Source organism: Lutjanus erythropterus, chromosome 20 (genome assembly GCF_056507025.1).
Source record: "Lutjanus erythropterus isolate fLutEry1 chromosome 20, fLutEry1.hap2, whole genome shotgun sequence".
NCBI classification, from domain to species: domain Eukaryota; kingdom Metazoa; phylum Chordata; class Actinopteri; order Lutjaniformes; family Lutjanidae; genus Lutjanus; species Lutjanus erythropterus.
Genome location: NC_139336.1, coordinates 5,209,360 through 5,228,520, shown reverse-complemented (window position 1 = coordinate 5,228,520; position 19,161 = coordinate 5,209,360). Strand labels below are relative to the sequence as shown.

At 39.2% G+C, this 19,161-nt stretch overlaps 1 protein-coding gene across 4 annotated transcripts in view; it reads right to left on the bottom strand.

Moving 5' to 3' along the window:
• wdr7 (WD repeat domain 7) overlaps positions 1-19,161 on the bottom strand; it is a 134,586-nt gene that overhangs the window by 64,369 nt on the left and 51,056 nt on the right. For 3 of the 4 annotated variants that reach the window (XR_014772664.1, XM_084746561.1, XM_084746562.1), the window contains exons 20-22: positions 12,290-12,408; positions 11,836-11,959; positions 2,164-2,277 (exon numbers count right to left, since the gene is read on the bottom strand). Coding sequence is in view for 3 of the 4 variants with exons in the window: in XM_084746561.1 (XP_084602687.1) it covers positions 2,164-2,277; positions 11,836-11,959; positions 12,290-12,408 (357 nt within the window). In the remaining variant the exon portion in view is untranslated. Of the gene's footprint in view, positions 1-2,163; positions 2,278-11,835; positions 11,960-12,289; positions 12,409-18,131; positions 18,273-19,161 lie in introns of all 4 variants that reach the window. The other variant, XM_084746563.1, reaches the window with a different exon arrangement.

Genomic DNA, 19,161 nt, shown 5'->3' with positions numbered 1-19,161 from the left:
GGTAATGCACTGATTATCGGCAAGCACCTCATACAAGTCCCACCTCAAAAAATCAGAACTATTGCTTTAAAGGGCAGTAGGGCTGCAACTCAATATTGATTAATCAGTTTATTATTTTCTCAATTAATCCATTTGTTGTTTTAGTCATAAACTGTCAGAAAATAATGAAAAATGTTGATCAATGTCTTCTTTTGTTGACAACCCAAAGACATTCAGTCACAGAATCACAGAATCGAGAGTCACTGTCATAGACAAGTAAAGAAACCATAAAATATTCACATTTGAGAAGCTCCAATCAGAGAATTTTGACATTTTTCCTAAAAGATGGCTCAAAACAATTAATCAATTATCAAAATAGTTGGCGATTTATTTAACAGTCAGTTAGTAATTGTTTAATTGACTGATCATTGCAGCTCTAAAGGGCAGCTTTGTAACTGCTTCGTAATATCAGAAACTACACGTGCAGCTGTTTGAAACTAAAATAGCACAACCGCATTCACAATTCTGAAAGATGGATTTAACAAAAGAAAAGTTGACAAAAGAGACAGAGGCAGGAGGGGGGAAAGGATTGAATGGATGGAAGAGAGACAGTGAAACAAAAAGCAGAAAAGTTTGAAAACTCGATGAGTTTCTTCCTCCACAGCAGAGCAGGTTCTGACTGTGTTTGAGGCGTCTGCTAACAGATTTAATACTGCAGAGACTGAATGGAAAAAACACTGCTGTCAATAGGAGAAAAATGAGCTGTGAGAAATGATAAATTGTCAGACACATCTGCGATATTGACTGGTCTGAGAGGAGGACGGAGGGAGGAGGAAGGAAAGAGGGTGAAAACACAGAGCAGTGTTTTTGCAGGCTTTTTTCTAGAATATATGATTGCTGAGAGAATGTAAATTTCCCTTTAGACATATGAGTTAATTCACTTTTATTTTTCTGTGATTTTTGAATCCATTATAGTTAATGAGATGATGGTGATCAGCTGCTAGAGGAGGAAGTAGGGAACAACAAAGGAAACAAAAAGGCGGTGGAAGAAAAAGGAACAACTCAAAACGAACAAATGATGAGGTGAAAATACCACAAATCACTAGACCTTTCTGTGTGTCTGTCTGTCTGTCTGTCTGAGTCTGTGAGTCCATCACAGCTAAACTTTCAGAGAAATGTGACAAAAGATAAATGGACTGGAAAAGCGTGTGTGTGTGTGTTTCCTACCTGTATTGCAGGTGTGAGTCGTTTCATGGGGAGAAATGTTTCTCACCTTATCGTGTGTGTGTGAGTGTGACTGGGTGTGAGTGTGTGTGTGTGTGTGTGTGTGTGTGTGTGTGTGTGTGTGTGTGTGTGTGTGTGTGAGTGAGAGAGAGAGAGAGAGAGCGAGCATGTGTGCCCACTAAACACCAAACTGCTTTTAACACCGTGCAGGTCACAGTACACTGGCATTACACATGGCTGTGTGACACTGATTAGAAAACACACACTCACACACACACTGTGATTAACCTACATTCAGAATCACCAGAGCAAGACTCCTGAATTCAGCCGCACATAAATGATAAATGTGTTTTTAATGTTTCTTATATGAAACCAGATGAGGCTCCACAGGTCACAGGGGAATAAGATCCTTTCATTTCGCACTTCAAACATTTCACACTAACTTTAAGGTGAAATGTGACGTTGTTTTCAGGCAAGATTAAGTCATTTTGGATCTTTGATAAGATGTTGAATATCCTCCTGTCAACCCCACCTCTCCTGATCCCTGTCATCCACAGAATGGTTTATTTTAATTATCATGAGCACAGCGAGCTTTCCAGGATCCTGATATGTCAGTATTGATGGTAGGAAGGTTTGAACCACAGTCAATAAGTCTCTGGAGCATGAACAAAAGAAATTTCAAGTGCAGTTTTCAGCTAACACGTGGTCATGTCACCCATTTCCCTTAAAAATGCCTTCTCCATGTCTATTCATCCCCACACTGACCTTCTAAGAGAATAACTCATGATTAGACACAGCGACGGTTCTGATATCACACGTCCTTACATCACCAATCGGCCCAACACCGATAGTTTCTAAATGAGTTTGAAACTCAACATTTCTAAATGAAAAAAATGAATATTAAACCTGTAACATCTTTACTCAAAATCTACTAAGTCAAAGAGACTTTTATGCCCCTACCTGCTGTGATGTCATCATCCGTGACGTCCATTTCCTCCTCAGGAGCCTTGGTCTCTATTGGCTGAGCCTCAGGAGGAGGCGGGGCTGGTGGGGAGGGCTCAGTGGTTGTCCCAGCTGAGGAGAGAGAGAGAGAGAGAGACAGACATTTTGGTCAATATATCAGCATGTATTGTTACACGGAATGGATGGACCAGCAGGGGTGTGTTTGTGTGTGTCTATGCTCCAGATTTTGCAGAATAAAAGGCGAGAAAGTCCATGTATGGAGGAGCGGGGTGGATGACTGGGTAAACAAACACAAGACTTTCACCCAAGAGGGTGGAGTTTGTGTCCTGCGTGAAACAAAATGTCAAAATTGACTTCTTATTAACTTATGTAACAGATTTAAGTTATACTAAGTAGGACAGGACTTCAACCCTCAAACATAGGACTTTGACCCAGCAGACCAGGGATTGTGTCCTCTGTGAAACCAAAATCAATGTTTACCCCTTTTTTGACTGACAAAACATATGCAGTTTAGAGAAAACCACTGCACATGCAAAACTGATGCAAGACAGGTATCTAGAGCATCACAGTTTGAAGCGTAAGACCCATAGAAGTATTATATAAACCTAGATAGAAACATAGATGTGCACAGTGTGGTAGAGGCATTTCAAGCAGCACTAACATACATGTGTGCACACGTGTAGTAAAAGTACATGAACACATATACATGTGTGTGTGGTATTTCAATGACCCCCATTATGCATGTATGTGTGTGTTGTTAGCGAGCTCATCACACCAGGTTTCTGTGTTGATCCTTATTATCAGGCTAACTGTCCTGGTTAAGTAGCTAATAAAGGTTTATTGGGCCACCTCGTTATCTAGAGAATTAATGGACACACACACACACACACACACACACACACACACACACACACAGCTGCCCCCTCTATATTTAGTGTTTTCATTTAGCCCTTATCTCTCCTTTGCCAATTAAGAGTGGCTTTTCATTAGCGGCTAGGTTAATGAATGTTGCTGCGCTAATGAATGAAGCGACTAAAGGTAACAGAGCCTGTACTGGGCTAATCTCTGGGAAAACAGACGAATTAATGAATTACACACATGCATACACACACAAACACATCCGCACTCCCTCATCAGTGTTCCCCTGCGCAAGAAAAACAACAGAAACCAAGCAAAAAAAAGAGTTAATTTCAGAAATTGTATCATTTAAATTTAAAAAAAGAAAAAAGATAATAATAATACAACCATCACGTGAGTTCACGAGGAGACCCTGAACACACCGATAAAAAAAAAAAAAACTGTAATTACACTGTGTGCAATTACATTGATTAATCCGGGTTAACATTGTGCTTCATGTTCCAATTAACCTGCTCACACACACTGCTGACAGCTCAACATAATGACTCTGTACAGCTTTATATCACACACATGCACACACACACACACACACACAGACACACTGAGAGAAAGCCAATACACGGCCTGGTTGTTGATTATCCGTCTCAAACGTTAAAGTGATAAAAACTTAATTGAACTTAATTAAAACATAACTGATGTTCTGCTGTGATTGGACAAAAAGACGGGTTGATGTTTCTACATAAACTCTGCCTCACGCTCAGTTCAGTTTCAGTCCACGTGAGTTTTACTGACAGGACGGACGACAGTGTTCTGTATCACTGCAAAACACTACAATAGAAAAGAAGAACCAGTTGGATTGAGAAGGTTTTACAATCTGTATATCAAACAACATCTTTGACCCTTGATTCTGAGGAAACACTGTGGAACAAAACACTTTAGAGAAAAAAAGAGGGGAACCTCATGAAGAGCGACAGATATGCAACAGAGGCCATACAGCACAGACAGAGGTGGCAGCAGTAAATAACAATGTAGAGAAACAGAATTATAATGAGTTACACAGTAGCACAATATATCACATGGGAATTTACATATAAACAAAATATAATGTATATATTTATAGGTATGCACAATATTGGATTTTCGCTGTTATGCAATATGGTGCTATTTTCCAACTAATTATGGCTGTTTACTGATATATGCATACACTTTTTGAGAACATCAAGTCTCCCCTGTAGTGAAATTAACATGATTCTGCCTACTCTTATGATGGCAGACTGTCAGATGTAGACCTAAAACACAATGATTTTCACATTCAATCATCACAGTCATTTAAAAAGTGACTAATACTCTGAGAAATTTTTGAGAAGAATACTTTGTACTTCACTATCAAAAATGTTTGAGTGGGAGCAATTACTTGACTCAAGTTGAAAGTTTAAAGTTTGAGGTGTTCTTTGGATAGAGATATGTGTGTACAGTTTTGGGGATTTTTGTGTTACTGTATGCAACAATATACACTAAGCAAATAGGTAAGAGCCTGGCCCTACATTCTATATGTTAAAAAAAGGTTAAAGTTAGGAGAGGAATGATCCTTTTTGTGGATTATTTTTTAAACAAGCATTAATCGTATGTCTGTAACAGGACACAAACTCTGTTTCCCTGCATTAGGGTGGGACTTCCACACCCTCACTTCACAGAGGACACACTACCTCCTGCACTGGCTCTTGATGTAAGTCATGAGAATGCGCCAATATTCAGAAATTATGTCTGTTACGTCAGAGTTATAAAAATGAACCTCAAAATAACCACTGTGCAGATTCGGCTCATTCTGGTCTGCAGCCTTTATTTAAGGTGGTTCATCACGCAGGCACGGAGGCGCGCACGCGCACACACACACACACACACACACACACACACACACACACACACACACACACACACAGAGAGGCCCGACCTATAACTCAACTGTTCTGGGTGCGGGAATGAGAAAGAGGGATGCAGGAGCTGAGGGAGGGAGATGGAGGAGGGGTGGATGACAGGGGGAGTAGAGGGGGAGGAGGAGGAGGAGGAGTAGGCATTCTGCCCTGCTCCAAGGTCAAGCTTGTCATGTCAGCCATGACACATAGCTCCCAGCATGCCTTGTTAACCTCCAGGATCCTCTGTCTGTTGCTCTCCCTCCTCCTGTTTAAAACACACACTTCTAGTTCTTTAGATCACAGACGACTCGACACTCAGCTTCAGTCTCTTTTTCATTCTGATCATGTTTTTTTTTTTTAATATTTTGATTTCTTAAGGCCTGAATGGTAGGCAAAAAAAAAAAAAAACAGTGATTATTTTTACAGATACTGCATTTGCAATATGAGTCACAATTTTAGTGGGAATGGTACTCACAAAAAGAATGTAGCACCACAATGCTTTTTTAATTACAGCTGCAACAATTAATCAATTATTACCATCAACTATTTGGTTTATAAATTAATCCATTTGAGTCAGTTTTTAAGGAAAAAAAAAGGTCAGATGTCTTTGTGTGTGACTATTTTTTCTTTCTTTACTCATTTATGACAGTTAATTGAAAATTTTTGTTTGTGGACGTCATCTTGGACTTTGGGGAAACAACGACTGACATTTTTCACCAGTTTCTGACATTTTATCAAGAAAATAACTGACAGATAAATTGACAATGAAATACCTAAATGGTATGTTATCATAAATTTTGCCTTTATTAAAAAAGACTGCAGCTCCTGTGATTTGGATTTGCACTATATTGCAATTTTAATAATAATATTTCAATGAATTGTTCAGCCTTGTTTATTTTAAGAATTATTGCTAAAATGATTAACAAAACAGTTTTTTCATGGTTCTTCAAGATGAAGTTGGTCAGCTTCCTTTAAAGCATTTGTATTATCATTTAATACTGAATTATTTTTGGAAACTTTTTTGCATTTACATACATATTTCAGATATGTGTCATGGCTGTTCTTATTCTTCTACTGAGACAAGACTTCCACATGTTCAGTGTCTGCTGTTTCTGTCATGTTTCCTTTCATATTCAATTTTCATCATTTTATATCTTAAATTCTCAACATGTTTTGTTGTTTATTATTTAAAAATTATATATAGGATATCTATTATATAAGAACATATTGAGTGGGGGTTAATGAGGGTTGAGGGTTGACATGCTGAAATACTTCGTCTGTCTCTCATTCTGCGTTTCCTGATCCATTTTGAGCAATTACTCTTATCAAATTGACGGAATTATAAATGTTTACCTCAATTATAAGCCTGTTTCAAATAAAGGCCCCAGTCAGTATTTAGGAGGATATATGTATGCATTCTACTCTGTTAATTGATAACCCAATAAAAACAGGTCTGAGACCTATTTTGGGTCACAATATTGAGGACGGATGTATAGAAGAATATAAGAAGAAACTACTCAACTTACTCAACTAAAATCCATCCACCCAGCAGAGACGGAAGAAAGGAAACAGGGAAGGGTTAGGAAAGATGGACAGGAGGGAAAATCAAATGAAGAATAAACAAAACAAACTGAAGAAAAATAAGAAGAGCGAAGAAGAGGAAGAGAAGGAGGAGCAGGACAAGTGATGAAGAGACATGCAAAAAAGAAGAAGGTGAGGAGATGGAGATGAGAGGACAAGAAGAAAAGTGAAGGAGAGAAGAAAAGAGGAGGAGGCGGATCTTTAACAGCAGCAGGTCATTGACAGGACCGGGCGATCGAGGCAGACAGCAAACCAAAGACAGGGGAGAGAGAGAGAGAGAGAGGAAATGGCGACTGCTGTTCAGTGATCAAAGAAACAGCTGCTTCACACACGCACACAGTTTGACCCTTCAAACTGTGTGTGTTCATGCGTGTGTGAGGGCGAACAATGCTGGGGACTTTGTTTAATCAAGTGTGTGTGAATATGAGAGTGTAAAGTGTGTATAGAGCCCCCCCAGGTTGACTCTTTCTCCCTGCCCAGCCTCGTAGGCTCTCTCCCGGGCCTTCCCTGCTCCCTTTTGTCCCCCCCTGCAGCTCTGGAAGTCTTCCACGCCGAAGATTAAAGCTTCACGCTCGTGTTTTATTGTCTGTTAGTACTGCTGTGCAGCATCTCCAGCTAGCACAGGTTGCAAGATGTCTCTGCTCCTGGCTGATGTTCACCAAGAAATAGTTTCACTTTAGCTTTAAGAGCAGCATTTCCCAAATTTAGTGTCCTAAAACGGGTGATGGACCTGTTTTTATTGGGTTTCCAATTAACAGAATAAAATGAATATCATATTTCCATATTTATTGGCTCTAGCTCTGATCAGTATTGATAGAATCATGTCAGCCAGGTGGACACACTAATTTTTGCCTCGTTTGACTGAAGGAATGATGGCCTGTCACCTCTGTTGGTAACGTCTGTGTCTGTTTTGCTCTTTTCTCATGCACATGTGCTTCTTGAGTGGGGGTAAATGTGAGAATAGGAGTGTGCAAATATGAACAGAAGTGTTGACTGGATGGTCTTTAATCATGAAGCCTAATGTTATTCTACAGTTCTGTGGTTTAGACTCCAGAGCGTTGCTTTTGTTAACAGTTATAAGCTTGTCCCCTCTGTTTTTCACTCTAATAATTTAGTACAATGTCCACTGGCATTGCACATGAGTGAAATATCAATAATTAGTGTAACTGACTAGAAAGAACTTTGCAACTTAGACCAAAAAAAAAAAAAAAAAACACAGCTGAAGGGATGAACACCACTACTGGCCTGGTTAAAATACATATTTTTGATTTTGGGGTGGAGTGTCCCTTTCAGGTAAAAACAGCTAATTACACCACAGCAACAATGAAGATGGAGTGGACACTTTATTTCTCTCCTTCTCCCTCTGAGTGCAGGTTAACAACTCCAGCTGGCCCTGTTTCCTTTGTGTTAAAGCCTTTTAAACACTTCCAGGAGCTGAAAGGTCATGGCCACGGCTCTGTGTGTGTGTGTGTGTGTGTGTGTGTGTGTGTGTGTGTGTGTGTGTGTGTGTGTGTGTGTGTGTGTGCTGTTGTTGTTGTTGTCTGGTCAGCCCCATGCTGTGACAGTGGGTTTCCTTCACTGACTCAGTGACATTTCCTCTGCACTAAAAGCTAATGGATAAATACAGGTGTCTTCCTTCAAACACCAACCACTCTGCTGCTGCTGCACAGAGACAGAGACACACAGACAGGGACAGAGACAGAGAGGCTATTTGATGACAGTGTCAACAGTGTGGAATAAGTCCCATCACTCCACTTATGTTACACTCACCATCCCAGGTGAAGGACAGCAGTCAGCACTACAGTATGTCACATACTGTGTATTGTATCATGAAAACGATTGTGCGCTTATTTTATAGTGAAAACTCAAATTATTTCCTTTTCCCGTCTCTGCTCATATTTTCTCCCCTACAACACTGTCTGCTGTGCAAGTACATTTTGTGAATTTTGTGCTGCATAGCTCTGCAGCCTCAACAACACACACTACAGCTCACTTTAACTCCGCACACTGAGAATCGTGACATACAGAGGAATTCTTGCAGCTTGCAAAGATAATAATTATTAAATTGATCAATGTTCAAGGCTTGGAGACTGCTTGCAAACAATTTTTTTCCTGTAATTCTTTTATGTTACTCCACCTGGTGAAGACAATTAGTCCTACTGCTGACCTCTCAGCTCCTCAGGTACAGCGGTGCTGACAGGACAGCTGCCTCTGAGAACAATGAAGCTGTGATGGAGGTCAGAGTTGGTGTGGATTCAATGGATGGAACCTTCAGTAGAGGCTACAACACTGATGACAAACTTCAGGAGTGAATGCACAGTCAGAGAACAAACTAAAAATGATAAGTTTGATGGTGAAAAAAACTTAACTTAATGATAGGTGGAAAACATTTGTCATCTTCCTCTTAATAGAGCCATCAAAGCCTTGGGGACTGTGGCGATTTAGAACCTTCAAAGGGGTCCTTAGAGTATAGTTAACATTTTTTATATCGTGTTTTTGTAAAAATCTGATGGAAATTTCAGACACAACTTTAAAGGGTCAACATTTTCATTAAAATATATATTAAAAACATAAAAAAATATTTTAAATCAAAGATGATTATACTAGCACATAGGTACTGTGGGTTTTGGATTTTGAAGGCTTTTAACACATTTTTAAAATGTTCAAATGAGTGAGTTCTTGTCAGGGACAAGGCTGTTTTCTGGCACAGAGCAAGTTTAGAAATTAAAAGAATTCAAACAAAATGTTTTTTTTTTCCATTGGGACAAGAATAGATTTCGTGGACTGCAGACATTTTTAGCTTTCAAATCCAAAGCTTTAAGCCATGTTACTGCTGCTACTGCTGGTTACCTTCAGGGCAAAAGCAGACTTGCAGTATTTATGTGATGGTAGAGTGGGGGTCAAGACAATTTCGAGAACAAAACAGGGGGTCACAGTGCAGAAAAGGTTGCCATACCCTGTTTTACAAGAAGAGAAAGGCTGGATTTTGGGTTCAAAATGTGTGGAAACAACATATTTGGTGTTGTAGAAAACACACCCCCACAAACAGCTTCAAGTTCAAAGGCCTTCTCCAGAGGATTCAACACATTCCTGTCTCTCCCATGATATTCCAGGATTTCCAGGACCAGCAGGAGTCATCTTACTGTCTGTTCCAGTCCTGCTGTGCAGCACACGGATCAAATTCAATGACCCTTTAACCTCGCTCTATCTCCCTCTCTCTCTGTTCCCCCTCCCCCCCCCCTCCCTCCATCCTCCCTCGTCCCCCGAGGTCACCGGCCCATCGCCTCCCCCTCCCACCTCCCCTGCCTGCGGTACTGCTGTGGTAACACAACACTGACCGGTGCCCGTTTCCATGGCAACTGTTCCCCTGAGAAACCCCCAGCATCCTCAGCAACCACAGGGCGACTCCTGAACACACACACATACACACACAGCATTTTAGAAGGCTGTTTCTAGTAAAAGAAGGTGGAGATTCACCTTTCTTCCCATCAGCAGGTCTAACTATAGCCAGAGAGAGACACAGAGAAAAGACGGTGAAGGAAAGACAGAGACAGACGAATGGAAAGAGAGAGGGGGATAGAGAGATAGAGATGTTAGATTCAAGCAGGCTTCATGTTGGGCTCATTTATAGCCATTTCTCTCAGTTAAAGAAACAACTGACCAATCGCAGCTTTGTAGGTGGGATTAAGAACAGGTTCATCATCTTTCCACATAGCCAGCTAGCTAAATATCTTGCTACATCCATTAAAGCAGCCACAACAACGGAGATAACTGGATGAGATGGATGCAGCTGTACATATTGTTGTAATTTGTATTCGAGAAATAATTTCTAAACCAACATATTTCTTTGATGGAAGTGAATAACAGGGACAAAATCAAAAATATATTTCTTTCCTCTGGCCTGCTATTTATCCAGAGTTTTTAGAGATATCAGCTTCTCCAATATAATGGGACTAAATGGCACTCAACTTGATCAAAGCGCCAAAAATATACATTTGAAATACTCTTACTTTCTCTAAAATAAGAAATAAAATAGTTCCTTCATGAAACTGCCCACAACAAGGTGTGTGGATTATCTTGAGTAAGCGGGTCATGATTTCTGGAAATAGACATTGCTGTTGAGTTTTTCATATAAATGTCTTTTGGCACTTTGACCACCACAAGCCAAGTGACATCTAGTTCCATTACATCCGAGAGAGGGCAGAAATCTCACACAGAAACCACTGCGACTGAACAGAATTCAGCTAACATTAACACAGCATCAGACTAAAGTAAAGTCTTTCCATCGTTACTTTTGATTTGCATTTCCATTGCCAGTTTAAACACGTCAAGCTGTGCCAAGTTGCACCAAGGATTAACCATCTCCTGAGTCAGGCAAAAGTGCGCTCCACCCACCTCCATGCAGGTTGCTGTGACCACAGCAAACCCGTTACGACCCAAATTCTTCCCCTCAAACAAGCATGTGTTGCTCAACTCATGACTGTGCAGGAGAGCAGAGTATTAAAAGTGTTTGTGTGTTCAGCTCTCTCTACTTTTGTAGCTTCCAACTGAACCTCTGTGGTTTCAAGTTTATCTCCTCTCCTGCACCACTGTTTGTATTTTCAGGTATCTGCTTTATTTTACCATCTCGTATTCACTTTCAGTTGTATATGAGTTGCGTGATGTCACTGCTAATGAAAATCCAATATTTCATAATTTTGCTGCTTCTTTACAAAAGCTTTTGAGTGACAAAATACCAGGAGAATTTTACTATAAAGCATTTATAGGAAATTAAATATGTTACAGCTACTCGACTCAAGACAGGAACATCATCAGTTAAAAGATACACCATCAAATGGGAAGACCCTTTGTAATGGTGATGCAAATCCCTGCAGTGCTGGGCTGATGTGTGGAGGCAAAGTGAGTTAAACCAAGCTAGCATATGTGTACTGAAAAAGTCTATTAGTCAGATTGTCAGGTTAGGACTCGTACTTAGGTGCAGTTGTGCTTTCAGCTAATTGCTATGTGAGCATGCTAACATACTTAAAATACTCACATGCTTCTTCTTTGTCAAAACCTGGTGCCTACATTACCCACCATCCAATTCTAGTCAACTGCCAACACTTTGGTCAGTGATTCAGGTGTGGTACGCTAGTGGCGGCTAAAGCTCCTCAACACTTGGAAACAGACTTTGGTGTGTAAAATCAGTTCCCTTTTCACAATTGGAATGCTAGCATGTTAGCATGTTAGCATTCTAACGTTGGCATGTTAACAAGCTCACAATTAGCACGTTTCATGATTTCATTCTCTGAGATATAAAGCAGCGTGAGGTACTTACGGGAGCTGACGGTGTCCACATACTGGGGCAGGTAGGGAGCCCACATGTCGATGGTGTCCTTACGTCCTGATTGGCCAATCCTCCTTAATTCAGCCAATAGTAGAGCTTGTGCTGCTTCTCGCACCTAAAACCACAAAGAGTTCACTTATGACTGAGACGATTTTTAACGTAAATCATTTCCATTTCAAGAAAAATGAACAGATGGACGGCTAATAGTAGCAGAAACAAATAAAGATATATCATAAACAGTAAATACTTTGCAGATTACAAAAGCACGCTGACATTATCCAACATTGCATTAAAATGTTTCTTCATCCTGTTAATAAAAAACAGTAATCCAGGCAACTTTAAGTTTCTTTATGATGTGTTTGCTGTTGGTAAGGTGGAGTATATAAATATAATTTGGAGTAGACTGTTTGGCCTGTGAGGCTTGCATACACTGAGTGCGTGTTACCTCCAGGCAGCGGTCCTGCCATCTCCTCGCCAGCATCTCCAGCAGAGGAGGTCTGAACTTGTCAAGGCCAAGGAGGTCGGGGAGCATCACGCAGTGCATGGCTGCCAGCTGGCTCCAACCTGTGCACGCACACACACACACACACACACACACACACAAACACATACACACAAACACATACACAGTCAGAAAAGAGAATAGGGATATTCTATATTTCAAAGCCTCTCGTGCTCCTAACAAATCTTGCTGCTGTCATATAAAAACACTTTTTGTTTGAAAGTGACAGTACAAACATGCTGTCCAAGAGTTAATGATTAAAAAGAACTTTTATTAATGAGTAAAGACAACTTTTAATAACTTTAATACGTGCCTGATGTATAATTCTGTCAGACGTGGTGACAATGGTGTCCTTTAGACTGGAATGTTTCATATTTTGTCTTAAGATTGCCAGTCTGTCTGGTACACAGATACCTTGAGCCTTTCATAAAGTCCTAACAGCTTTTGTGCTATTGTTGTTTATGTAAGGTAGCGTCCTCCTGTCTAGTGCCCTGATGATATGTGATTCTGTAAGATGTAACCTCGAGTTTATGCTTTTGTTCATCAGAGTGAAGTCTGACCAGATGTACAAGAGTTTCTCCAATGTAATGAAGCTTTTCTTAGCACCTCATCAGCACTGTTTTCTGATTTGTTTTGTGTGCAAGCTGATGGAAAGTTTGAGGGGTGACAAAATAACTTGGATTATCCTCAGGGGAAGAAAAATATCTATAGATAACATCTGATTGTACATAGACTTGCATAACTGTTGATACCCTAGTATCAGTATCAAAACTAGGCTTATGTGCGATCAGTCACCTTTGTCACTAGTCAGCATCAGAAATACAAGTCATTAACTATCTATCAGTATTTCATTAATGAACAGTACCAGTCAACTGTTGCCTCTAAGATGTTATGCAGCTGTCTGTTGCTCAGTGCAATGCCCTGACAGCCTAGATGTTGTTAACGGCTAAGTAAAAGAAGCGCAGTTTGGCAGAATCTTGATATCGACAGTGAAAATAAGAATGAATGTAGTCTGTATCAGAATAGACTGGGATAGAACTATTCGACTGGAGCAATGTGTGACCACATTCAGCACAGATATGGACATTAACCTGCGAGCAGAGCAGGCTGCAGCTGTTGCTAATGTTAGCCACACTGTGGCAGACTGGCAGCTAACATTAGCTCCAATATTTTTCAGATTGTTACAATTATCAATTAATAAATTGTGCTCAAATTTAACTGCCTTTTGAGTGGTTTGAAATTAAAATTAGAAAAAAAATAAATAATAAATAAATTTGTGTAGAAAAAAAGAGTGCTAGCAAAAGCTGACTGATTAAACACTGCATTAAGCTTCACTTAAATGCAGTACAGACATGAGACTAATATCAATTAAGTATGGACTTGGAAAAAAGCAAGTAATGTTTTAATTTTTTTTTTTTTTAAGTTGCCTCTTCATACTGAAGAAAATGTTTTCATATGACACCAGCGAGTTTCTCAAATCCTCAAACACATACACTTCGACTTCGTATGTCACACCATCTTCACACAGCGACAGTTAAATACAGGATGGGAACATTACTGGCTATTATTTGTGGTCATGGTTAGAGCAAAGTTATTTCAGCTAACCAGAGCCTGAGTATGCCTGATAGCATTTAACAGGTAAACAACAGATATACAGCACTGTCAGTTGGATCGACAAAAGCCTCATAACGATACCTTGGCATGATGAACTTGAGTGTGTTTCATTTCACTCAGGAACACTACAAGAGAAGCTTTAAAATAGCTTGTAGGTTTTCAGAACAAATGACACAGATTCTATGAGTACATGACTCTTTTTCACAGTTGCATTATCCTGACATTCAAAATGACTTGGTATCGCTTTAACAGGGCTCAAATCCGGCTGTATCAGTCTGAGTCAAAACAATGGTATATATATTTACTGGATATTTGACACCAAGCACAAGAGAAATGTACACCAGCTTTACTGTATACATGTCTGCGACAAAAAATGGGCTGAAATGTGTATTTGCTGATACTCAACATAAACCAAGGACCTTATTCACATATATTGGTTCAATATATGGTTTCCAGAGAAGATGCATGTATGTGAGATGCACTTGAATGGACACTGAATTGCTTTTGAGCAGGAAAGAAATTCCATACAAATTTCTTTGCCCAGGGCACCATATAAACTTACCTCCGCCATCGAAATATAAAGGGGAAACTCAAACTGTTAGGTGCAGTACAAATATACTGTATTCAGGATCGTTCTATGTAGAGGTTGACAGATTTATTGCAATCAATATCACAAAAATATTGTCAAATATGTGATGTCTGTCTTACACCATTAAAACCAAATTGTCTCAGTAACGGCAATCAGAAAACATAATCAGTCAACCTCTAGTCGCATCATGTGCAACACTGTCTTGCAGAAACCTCAAATGTTTAAATATTACAATTGGAATCATTTTGTTAAATTTGTTCCTAAAATCATATTAAATCTGTTACCTCCCACCACCACTACAAATTGTTATTCTTCACTGCTCAGTGCAGTCACCAATTTTTTTTTAATCAAAAACAGTAAAGCAAAAAACTCATGCTGGGGGAAAAACAGAAATCCAGTCAGTTCACCTGCTACCTGCTATTTCTGGAGTTACTAAACAAAAGAAGGGTCATGATACCAGTATGATATGGCACACCCTGCTTCATCATCTTACCAGACTCTATGAGCTACAGCTCTAAAGGCAGACTGATTTTAGAACACCACATGAACTGCAAATTTTGCAAATCAGATCCAAATATTTGAGTTGAGTTAGTTTTAAATGTTTTTCCAAGCAAATTTCTATAGATGTTTCACAGTCCAGATGCTATGGCTGTACAAATCAGACATTAAAGTGTCTTTTGTGTAACTCGCTATGCAAAATCTAGCAAAATCACGCTACTACTAGCAGAGCTCTACGAAGGACAACACAGAAGCCTTTTCCACCAACATGGAACCGGCCCAAGTCTCATTCAACCATACCACGCATTTCCACCAAAAATAAACAGATTCAGAACCTGAAAGGTTGATTCCCAGTTGTAGCCCAAAACAGTAGCAGGTTTTCTTTGGGAACTAAAGTCTGTGTGTCATATTCTACAGGTTGTTGTGCATTCTGCAGTGCGGTCTGTCGATGACAGCCTTGATTATAATGGTTCCACTCAAAACTGGTGGAAATGCAGGCTGGTTGACTTGACAGACCAGATACTACAAACTAAAATATAGGCTAAAAGTAGTGGTGGAAAGTTTTTAACTTTACTCAAGTAGTTACTTCAGTATGAGGTTGGGTATTATTTGATTTGAACAATTCTGATTCTGCTTATCGATTTCAGTTCTTAACAATTCTCCATTACAATTCTTTGAGTGTCCTCCTGTATTCTTCACGGCTGAGTACCAGTGGAAACACTGAGCTAAGCTGACATTAGCTGAATAGCCTTAGAGATGGCAGCCTCTTGTCCTTGTGTGCTGCATTCACCTGCTAGTCAGGAAACCTAACAATGGCTTGGTATGTTAACTGAGAATAAAGCTAAACTTCAGATTAAATACGAGGAATGCATTAGGAGATGGAAGGCATGCATTCAATTAGCATGTCTACAAGCACAGACAGAAAGCTAGGTAAATACATGGAAGGTGTTTTCAGTAAAAGGTTTAATTTGCGTGAAATTTGTGTCAGAATCAATAAGCAGAATCAAAATTTAAAAAATTAAAAATAAAGAAAATTATTTTGATTCCTACTTGGAATCAGTTCTCAATGACTAACCCTTGAGTACAAATCTGAGGTACTTGCACTTTACTTGAGTATTTCCATTTTGTGCCATTTTAAACTTTTTTATATCAAACTTTTAACTGAATTACATTTATCTAACTGCTTTAAAACAAATTAGTTTAGCAATAAATATTTTACATAAAACCAAGTAAAATATGATGCATTTCTGTAGATCAAACTACAATACAGTATAAAAAGTAGCAACAATTACATTCACCACAATTGGCTGGAGTAGAAAACATGAGGGTTCTCTTTCTCTATATCATTCAAATCATTGAAAATAATCAGGTTTCTGCAGGACAGTGTTTTGGGATTAAGCATCATACAAAAACTTAACATATTTCCTACTGTTGCCATTAACCCCTACAGAAATTTAGAGGCAATTTCAGTTCTAAATATTCCTATATGTACTGAGAAGGAATGAGCCTCTGTGTGCATGCTTGCTGTTTTCCGGTATAAAACGAAACAAAAATATTTGATCAGTGTTTTAGTAAACTGGAAACTAAAGGTTATCATCTTTGAAAGGCACTTTATTTCCCTGAAGAAACCACAACTGTGGAACAGTTTGAATCATTTGAGAGAACATTCATTGGATGGGGCAACAAGCCTCCATGGAAAAAGCCAACATCCTGTTAAAAAAAATAGGAAGCATTTATAACAGCTGTTTAAAAAGAAAAACACACATTAGGCTCTGTGTGGAAAACCAGAAAGACTCCAACTAGAAGTTGCAATGATGACATTTGAGTTAATTTACAAGAAAACCTAAAATGATTAACTCAAAAAATTAGTTAACGTTCAGTCTTCTTTGTATCCCTCTTAAAAGCTTGTAAGAACAGCGTCAGACTGACGTGCTGCAAGTGAATACAGAGGGACAGCTGAATGTCAGCATTACTGAGCACAAATTAGATTATTATTATTTTTTTTAAATTTGGTCTGTTTAAATTGTTTTTGTTGGCTTGTTTTTCTCCCCGGTGACACACTCCCCATTCCATCAGGTGGAAATAGCAAGCATGCAAACAGTGAGCGCAAAGACAGTGAAACGTCAGGACACATGGACACATTCAGGACAGACAGGTAGACTTAGAGACAGGGCAGGACTGCACAATACTGCCAACAACTGAAAAAAGACAAAGGACCAGGGCATAAGGACTGTGGTCAATGCACTCTCAAATGCATCAGATCCAAACATCAGTAAAGTCCACTTGTTTGCAGATGACACAGCTGTATGTCTCATCAAATTTTGCTGCACTAGGAAACTTGTCCTGGCCACTCGAGTATTTGCTGTGATTACTGTGGTCAGAAATTATTGAATTTGGAGCAGATTGACTAATTTTTTTTTTTCTTTACTTAAGTTTGCCAAACTGATATCTCTTGCAAATATTGCAGGACTGGTTTAATTTCCCATGACTAAATCAGATCACAGTTTCCTGTGCCAAAAGTTTAACATAATTCAAATTTGGAGACCAAAAACTACCTATTTCTTCATCTGACTGGTTTGAAAGTGGACTGAACTCAGCTATGACGGACAGGCAGATAAACAGACAGCGCTGTAGACCAAAACATAGACAAAGACACTGGAGCAAAAACTGGAGCTATACACCTGAGATGAAACCCTAGCATTGTCTGCGGGAAAAAACAAGACTGATGCAAGAAAATAGAAATGAGGTGATGAGACCTAAGAAGGATGGAAACAGTGGAAAAAAGTTAAGAGATAAATAACTAATGGAGTGAAGAGAAGGGAGGTGAAGAATTCTAATGGCATCGAGAGAGAGAGAAAAGACAACAGAACAAAGGAAAAGCAAAAATGGGAATGGAGAGTGAAAAATTAAAATATAAAAATATAGATGGGAAGAAAAGAAGGAACTAAATGAAAAGACAGATGGAAGGGTGGAAGTAAAGAAGATCTAGGAAGCAGAAGATCTCCAAAGACAAAGAGAAGTAACTGAAAAAAGAGTATGGCTGCGAGATTTTCCCTAAGTGGTACCCATCAGTTCAGTCTGTACCTTCGTTGACTGAGGGGATGTTATGAGAAGCAGGGCCGGGGCTGGGGGAGCCAGGGGCCCCCTGAGGATGACCCCCAGGGGCCCCTGGAGCCCCAGCAGTAGCAGTAACAGTACTGGTGTTGGCTGTGGCAGCTACAGCAGCTTGTAAAGGAAGAAAAGGAGAGAAAGTCAAGAAAGAAAGAACAGGTTAGGAAGATATAAATATATACAATGGCAAACAGAGAGAGGAAACAAGCAGTCAGGAAGCAGGGGAGAAGAAAATGTATTTATAACACGCAAGAAGAGAAAACAAAAACATATATACAAAAGAAAAGAAAGAAAAAGCTGCCACATGGAAAGAAATAAGAAGTAAAAAAAAAATACACTGGGTTTACATCAAACCCAATAGCCCTTATTCCAAAATAAGCAGGTTAAACATTTACATTGAGAGAGTCTTTGGTGAAAAAACAATGAAAAACTAGGAAAATAAGCCTCGTTTGTTTGAGAAAAACAGTGGTCATGGTAAATAAACCGTGGCTGAGATATGGCTAATATCAGTGAAAGATCAGTTATGGTTAAAATAAAAAGGCTGTGACAGGATGTGATCTGCAGTCTCCTAGTAAAAGTCACGCACGCAACAAAAACATCCACCATCCTTACCTCCACTCCCTTATTTCACAACTGTGCACAGCACATAAATAAAACAGTGCATTATCACTGAATGGACATATTGGACATATTTTATGAGGTGCTAGATTATCCAATGAAAATAATTCCCATGGGCAATGGGTATAAAGTTGAAGAAAGTAGAAATCAAGGGATTACAGCAAATGGACGTATGTTAATCCATTTCATTCACCAGTTATAGAGCAGTATTAGAGCCAGGCGTATGGGGAGGAAGATTTCTCTAAATTTTGCATTTCGAGAACTAAGTCAAAATGTCGAGAATAAAGTTGAAATGTTGAGAGAAGATTTTTGCTTGTTGTTTTGGCATTTTGTTAAGATGTTTATTCCTAATATTTTGACTTTATTGCTTACTTTTCAATTTTTT